The 7564-nt window shown below is 31.5% G+C and overlaps 2 protein-coding genes and 1 long non-coding RNA gene across 4 annotated transcripts; 1 reads left to right on the top strand and 2 right to left on the bottom strand.

The window, feature by feature from the left end:
* Nucleotides 1-148: 148 nt before the first annotated feature.
* LOC111513570 (uncharacterized) lies at nt 149-2360 on the top strand. Of its 2 annotated transcripts, XR_012466827.1 has the most exons (3): nt 149-431; nt 497-1866; nt 1926-2360. XR_012466827.1 is itself a non-coding variant. In XM_023169794.2 (2 exons), exons 1-2 carry the CDS (start codon nt 270-272, stop codon nt 1775-1777), a joined length of 1443 nt encoding a protein of 480 aa, XP_023025562.2. In that variant the 5' UTR covers nt 149-269; the 3' UTR covers nt 1778-2360. The 2 variants fall into 2 exon arrangements, 1 of the variants encoding a protein (XP_023025562.2); XM_023169794.2 differs by having other exon boundaries at nt 497-2360.
* LOC111513571 (uncharacterized) lies at nt 2007-3505 on the bottom strand. Its single transcript, XR_002723233.2, has 2 exons — nt 2290-3505; nt 2007-2150 (listed from the first exon to the last, which is right to left on the bottom strand). It is a non-coding gene; the product is annotated as an uncharacterized lncRNA (long non-coding RNA).
* A 2044-nt stretch (nt 3506-5549) lies between these two features.
* LOC111513573 (uncharacterized) lies at nt 5550-7444 on the bottom strand. The gene is made up of 2 exons (XM_023169796.2): nt 7065-7444; nt 5550-6837 (listed from the first exon to the last, which is right to left on the bottom strand). Exons 1-2 carry the CDS (start codon nt 7200-7202, stop codon nt 5659-5661), a joined length of 1317 nt encoding a protein of 438 aa, XP_023025564.2. The 5' UTR covers nt 7203-7444; the 3' UTR covers nt 5550-5658.
* Nucleotides 7445-7564: the final 120 nt, after the last annotated feature.

Here is a 7564-nt window from a genome sequence, read left to right on the forward strand (position 1 = left end):
GTACAGCCGAACTTTGTTATAGCGCAAAACCAAGTGGGGTTTGGATCCAACTCAGATCCACTTTAGTGTGGGCTCCACCTGTAGTAGCAACATGATCCTGGAACTCCTAGCTGGATAGCCCTGGCAGCTGAAGCCATTAATGGAAAAAGAAGAAGAAAGAAGATCAAAAAATATTTTACTTTTTATGTTTCAATTCGAAAGTTTTGTGAAATTGTTTAAAGGGCGAATGAATATTGAAATGTAATGAAATTCAACCAACTGCTGCCGAAATGGACAGTACATCTGACAGTGATAAACAACAAGAATTAACAGATTTAAGTAGAAAATGCAGAATATGTCTTCAGTCTGGTTCAGAGATGAACTCGTTTTTTGATATATATTATGAAGATTTAACTTTGGCGAATGTTTTCAAAACTATCACATCATATGAGGTATATATCAGAGAAATGTTGGTAGCATATAAGTACCCCTCAATCATTTTCATTTCTTTCTACAGGTTTCCGAAGATGATAGGTTACCAAAAAATATTTGTGAAAGTTGTAGTGAAGTAGTCATAAATTTCAATAATATGATATCAGTTTTCCAAGAAAATGAAGAATATCTCAACAAACTCATTTGTCAAACAAGGGTACAATTTACTGAAGACAGGGAATATGTTGGTGTAGATAGTGAAGTTGAATTCATAAATACAAACTGCCTAGAGAACAATGAAAATCTTGAGAAAATTGAATATTTTGATGAGAGTAATCTAGATAGTGTTGTTGAATATGGAGGAGTGGAAGAAACCATAGAAGATGAAGGAGAATCAAGGTCTTCGCCAGAAAACTGTGATGAGAATTACAGTTCCGAAAAACACATAGAGGAACCTGACCCTAATGATGAAATTAAAGAAAATGTCAAAAAACAATATCATAAAAGTGAGCCTTACGTCGATAAGTATGAGATAATTGAAAATGGGGAGTATAATCGGGTGCAAACTGTAAAATATACTTGTGATTGTGGGGACTGTTTCTTACATAAAGCAGGATTTCGTCAACACATGCAGTCAAAACATAATACTACAGTGGAAGAGGGTGATCTGGATAAATATACCACTGAAATTAAATTAAAAATTCCTACAGGTTTTCCAACTAATATTGAGTATGTTCCTTCTAGAATTACTGTGAGAAAAAACAAATTACAATGTAGAATATGTACGTTATGCTTCTCTTCCCCCATTGAAGTTAAGCAGCATGAAGAAATACATAAAACTCATGTTTGTCATCATTGCGGTGCAGCATTTCTGAAAAAACATTATCTTACAGATCATCTACATATACATTCAGAAGACAGACACTACAAGTGCAAGATTTGTGGAAAAACATTTCGACATAGACACACTTTAAGTGTTCACAGAAAAACACATGATGTAGCTAGAAGTTTTGTATGTGAGACTTGTGGAGCAGGTTTCAGAGCAAGGTGCACTCTTTACACTCATAAAAGGTTGAAACATACCAATGAAAGGAACTTCCCCTGTACAGCATGCAATTTGAGATTCAATCTAAAATCTACGCTAGATAAACATTACTCAAGGAAGCATACTAGTAACAGAGAAAAAAAATTTGTTTGTACTAAATGTGGTGCCGCATACTTGAATAAGACGACTCTGACAAGACATGTTGCTGAAAAGCATTTAGGAAAGGCTAAGACTTATCCCTGTAACATTTGTGAGAATAAAGTATATGTTATGAAAAAAAGTCTTGGAGCACACTTACAAAATAAACATAATATTTTTTAATGCTGTTTAATTTCTTGTGAAAAAAAATGTTTGTGTCAAGTGGACAGTCAGTGAGAGCTTGGTTCCCATCTTATTGAAGCAGTAGCCAGGTAATCATTTCAACAACTGACTGCAAATTCCTTTCGATATTCCCAGACCTTTGTTTTAGATAGGGAATGTTGGACTACTATGAAATTTGGATCATCGTAGCTTTGGTAGAAAGCGGAGATAAGTTTAACAAAATCTTCGCCGGATGTACTTAAACTTTAATAAATAGTTATTGTACTCATACTTATAACTGTACATCTACTTGAATGTGTATGTCTTGTGCTTTCCTCTACAGCCAGCCTTTAATTTTGCCTGGGCAGGTGTTGGAATCTTCAAATCTGTCCGGCTATTGACAAAAAGTCTTGAAATTAATGAAATGACATAAAATACAACATTCATATTATAGATAGTAGCTTAAATACAATTTATTAGAGTTCAAAGGTTTATGGCAAGGGGTTCTCACACATTTGCTACTTGTTTCCTACCTATGTTGAGGCCACGGGCTGAGAAATTTATAGCTTTTATAAAATAAAAGTCGTTCATTCACTGGCTCGAACACTATTCTCTTCTTCATCTCGCACAAGATTATGACCATTAAGGTAATATATATTAAAATGTGAGGTACTTTTTCAGCAAAAACTTTTGAATCCAATGTATTAATCAATTTTGTTTTTCAAAATCCTTCAGAAATGAAGATAAACTCTGCCTTATCAGCAGAGAGTAAATTTAAATACAATGAGCCTTTTTCCTGAGAATAGTACATGCGAACGTGTCACGAGAGGCAGCACTAGTAGTAGGGACAAACATAAACTATTCACATGTAAAACAGTGTTATTTACGTAATATTAATTTATTATTTAAAAATATAAATTTGATATAAAAATTATTTTGTGCTAGTATAATGCCAACAAAGCATTGCGGTTTTTCGATTTGTACGTCGGATAATCGACATCCGGAAAAAAATTTGTTTTTTATACCATTTTAAAACCTCATATCAATGGGGTTAGATATAAGAAATGGATACATACTCCGAGAAGAGTGGATTTAACAGTGCAAAAAATTAATAAATATTCATGTATGCTCTAAACATGAAATGAATAGTAAATTTTTCATAGTTAATTACCATTGATTAGAATGTGATATAACCTAAATCGTTTATTAAATCATATTCATTTAATATATTAGATTAAGTTTATTTCATAACATATTTACATTACATATCATTGATACATATTTCACTCGGAAATAAATCTGAAACTCATAATTATTTTTAATTTCATTAATTACAGTTTGAATCTACCGCTACTTTTACTAGAGTCTGTATATTAACTTGTGTATTAACTTTTTTCCAGTTACTTTTAAATTACGGCATGCAAGCCAACGTTTTAATGTTACAACATTGTTATCCTTTACAGTTGCAAATTTTAGTTTTGCTCCAGGAACATTTTCTTCTGTTAAAAACATTCTTTTTTTACCATATGTTTATATGAGGATTAGGCAGTGTTTGTCCCTACCGAACTACTAGCGCTGCTAGTGAGTGATTTTTCGTACTTCACGAAAAAGGTTCATTTAGCAGTCTTTTTCCTTAGTTTAATGTGAACTGCAGCTATAGATAGATATTCAGTTGATTCCATTATGAATATAGATTTGTAATAAACCTTAATCAGTTGATATAAATTTGTGAAGACTTATAGAGTAAATAAAAAAAAACATTAAATATGAACACAATGGATGCTAAATAGAAAATCAACATAAGAAAGTGTGGTAAAATATTGAAATATATCCTTAGGCCCATATCTACATATTTAGTATGATTATGAACTATGCATGGCGTTTCCTTTTGAACAGATTGAAATTCAAATAATTTGGTGTTTACAAGTTGCTCAGTCGATGTATCTTGTGATAATCTACATTATTCTATTCAAGTCGCTGAAATTCTTCAACATCACAGGAAATACAATCCACGTACATTGATACCCAACAAGGAGGATGTTTAAATTCTGAAGTGCTGGTAACCATGTTTTATTGATATTCAAACTCTCTCCCTATTTGTTGAAATTGTTTTTATGTTTATGAATATTATAAGCATCTGTGCAGTTAACAGGTGTTGAATTGAGCTCTGATAAAACATTATTTTTATTGAAAATCAGAGTTTAAATAATTTTAAATTTAACTAACATAGCGTTTAAGTGTAAACCACCAATTTGGAAAAGGGCACATATATAATACATATACGAGTACCCCGTTTAATATTTGTTGCAATGTATCTGTCAGTAATTTCTCAAAATCGAGTAAAAACAAGCAGTGTGATTAGTGTGAAATTGGCTGACATCGTGACGTCACTAGCAACACATTAAACATATTGAATATTTTATTTTTCTTCTTCTGTATTCTTATTCTGATTGTTCGTTCGACAATGCCAACTTGTTTTTGAGGTCGATTTCAAGGTAAGTTCCGAAATCAAGAACCATTACATATCAAGGAACAAAAGCTTTATATTGGAAATTTTGTTGGAGAGATATTATTTAAGGAGTACTAATTGAATAGTTTTGTCGAATAGTCATTCATGTACTTTTTTTGCTTTATAAAAATCATACGTTTAGGAACGTGGTCGGAAAGGTAGACGGGGGTGAGTCACAATGGTAGTGACATGTGACATGACACTCATTTTTTGAATCTTGAAAATGGAAAAATGTGGGTGTTTCTTTCTTATGAATGAATAATTTTGTTATAGAACTGACAAGTAATATTGACTTCTTTTTTTTTCGGAAATTGTGAAGGTCTATTATCTGATTGGGTCTTAAATTCAGTGCGACTTGGATATTATACATTATACTATTATCCAACATTTCTGAACAGCAACTAAATGCAATAGTAATTCTTACTTCTGAAATTAAAAAATTAATTTCTGTAAAGTATCAAATAACTTCACCTAGAAAATTACACATTTCACTTTGTTTATGAGTCATTATTAATTCTATTCAATCAATATCAATGAAAGATTAAGTTTTATATTTGATGAGGAAACAATGTGTCTGAAACAACTACTTCACTATGTGGCCATTTATTAAAACAGACATAAATTTTTCCTTCTCAAATTTTAAACCAAACAAATTAACGGGAAACACATATGACATCAAAAACGTTTTGCTTATCACCAGCAGTTTGAAGGAATTTCTCCATTTGTGGGCTAAAACCTTTAATACGATCTGATCTGATATTGAATTATTTCATTCATGCCAAAAAATATCAATTTTGTGCGAAAATAGTCATTTAAAAACGTTTATCAGAATGAAAAATCACGTTCAAATGTGCTATTGCACCAATTTACAACAAAAAAATAATGTAATAATGTAATTAACTTACTAGTATTCTACTTTATAAAAGAATTTTAAGTTTGTTCATTTCAATAATGAGCATTCATCTCTTGGAATTAATAAAAATTTGATATTTTCATTTCTCAATGTTTATCATTTTACATAAACAATAATTGCAGTCAATTCTCCGCTGTTACTGTAAATAGATGCAATGGCATATTGAACGTGGTTTTCAATTCTGATGAATTCGTCTCAATAACAATTTACGATATTGTGAAAAATAAAAACGTTTCTCACTCTTCAGCAAAATTCTTGTTTTTGACAAACCTCCTTTCAAGAATTTGATAACTGATGGTTGGCTCTTAAGAATTATTCCCTACAAAACTATGAAGAATACCTTTTTTTCCTTATATAAATAAAAGAAAGAATTTCGAATAAAATATATTCTTCAAATCATCTAAATTTATAAAGGAACCAACAATAATGTACACTACATGGTTTACAGTAATTTTATACATCTAATAAATTTTTAGACTTCTATTTTTGATAAACAGGATTCATCAAGATGATATTATGTTTTTTCTGCATGTGAGCATTCAGTTTATTCTTCATAGTATAACTTTTATCACAAACATTACAATGATGCCTCACGGGGGTACCTGTATGTTTATCAGACATGTGACGTGTCAATGTTGTTTTGTTTAAATACGCTATACCGCACATATTACACACATAATCTTTGGTCCTATTTGAAGTATGTTTCCTAGAGAAATGTTTATCTAACCAAGATTTGACTTTGAACGACAAATCACATTCAGAGCACTGAAAGTTTCTTTCATCTGTATGTTTTAATTTCATATGGGTTTTTAAAGTACTACGCGTATTGAATCCCTGCCCACAAGTGTCACAAATGAAACCTTTGAAATTGACATGTATATTTTTGTGCACAGAGAGGCCATTTCTATATTTGAACTTTTTCCCACAAATTTCACATGTATATCGTCTCTCAGAAGAATGCATGAGTAAGTGATCCCGAAGGTAGGAACTTTTTATGAATCCTGCTCCACAGTGTTCACATACATGATTTTTGTGTGTTTGGTAATGATCCTTCAATTCCTGTCCTGCAGAAAATATTGTTTTGCAGATCTGACACTGAAATCGAGCTCTTTTAGATATATATGTTTTTTTAATGACTTTTACTGCATTTTCGGGTAAAGGTGGTGGTAATCTAATAGTTATTTCTTTACTATACTGCCTATACTCATCTTCCATTACGTATGTGTTATGCTTTTGAACCATATGCTGACAGAAACCTGACTTGAATAAAAAAGAGTCTCCACAAGATTCACAACTGTATTTTACCGATTTAATTTCTCTATTGCCCATTTCATCTATAATTCTGCAATTATCTTTTATATCATTTTGAAATATATCCCCACATTCAGTTTCTTGTTTGTTCTCAGTCAATTCACTTGTAGTATACTCCAGGTTGGGTTTGATTTCTTCATTATCACTTTCAACATAAGATCCAGTCTCACATTCAATGAAATTATTATAATCTTCCTCATCCATAAAAACAACTTCTTCTTTTTTATTTGAAGAGTTTTTGAAGGTTTCTTCAGTTTCCTTCAATATTTGTATCAAATTGTTAAAACTAATTATTACTGAGGAACAATTTTTGCATACTTTGGTTGGCCATTTCGGGCAATTGTCAATCTGCAACACAAATAATCTTTCAAAAACAAAGATTAATATATTAGGACAATGAGAAGGAATATTTTGTTTTGGAATTTATTGATGTGTGAAAATTTTACTGAGTTTTCTAGTAGTATTTAAGTTAATTAGAAGCCAGGTGAACACAGAAAGTTTTAGCAGCAAGGTAAACACAGAAAGTCCTAGTAGTAGATAACATGTAAAAAAACTTTGTTGCCTATTAGAATTACCTTCAGAGTTGAAACATTATTTAAAATCTCAGCTAGACTCTTGCCCTTGTAATGTTTTTCGAAAAAAGGAATCATTTCTCTCTCCTCTATTTGAAAACATATTCTACATTTCGAAATGATAGAGCTTAGTTCCGTCATTATACCTTTTTCCGAAACATCAGACAAAATTTTTATTGTCAATATTATCAACGATAAATGCCCATATAAACAAACGTCATTACACAGTCGCTTTTGTTTTGTCAAAATCTGGACGCCATAAAAGAGATTAACCCAACTTCGTATACAAGTTGATAGATAGTACAAGAATCGAATTTCCCAACACTGCTTGCGTCAACCACAAACACTCAAAACTGCCTTGCCGCTTAATGTGGCAAAGTGGCAAACGGTATAGACTCATTTCCGTTTCTTGTAGGAGCCGACTAGGAACGTCAATAGTTTCAGACGTTCCTGAGTAAACGGTGTCAAAGTTCAATTCTTTTTCATTTGTTTCCGTTAATCTT

The sequence above is a fragment of the Leptinotarsa decemlineata genome, unplaced genomic scaffold, assembly GCF_025532065.1.
Source record: "Leptinotarsa decemlineata unplaced genomic scaffold, Ldec_3_MD MMD2_tig00026294_RagTag_RagTag, whole genome shotgun sequence".
NCBI classification, from domain to species: domain Eukaryota; kingdom Metazoa; phylum Arthropoda; class Insecta; order Coleoptera; family Chrysomelidae; genus Leptinotarsa; species Leptinotarsa decemlineata.

What these genes read in the sequence shown, in the direction of transcription:
- LOC111513570 (XM_023169794.2), top strand. Translation starts at nt 270, where the DNA reads ATGGACAGTACATCTGACAGTGATAAACAACAAGAATTAACAGATTTA. An exon ending in AAACTATCACATCATATGAG is followed by an intron (nt 432 to 496) that starts GTATATATCAGA and finishes TTCTTTCTACAG; the next exon opens with GTTTCCGAAGATGATAGGTT.
- LOC111513573 (XM_023169796.2), bottom strand. Translation starts at nt 7,202, where the DNA reads ATGACGGAACTAAGCTCTATCATTTCGAAATGTAGAATATGTTTTCAA. An exon ending in ATAATGTTTCAACTCTGAAG is followed by an intron (nt 6,838 to 7,064) that starts GTAATTCTAATA and finishes TTTGTGTTGCAG; the next exon opens with ATTGACAATTGCCCGAAATG.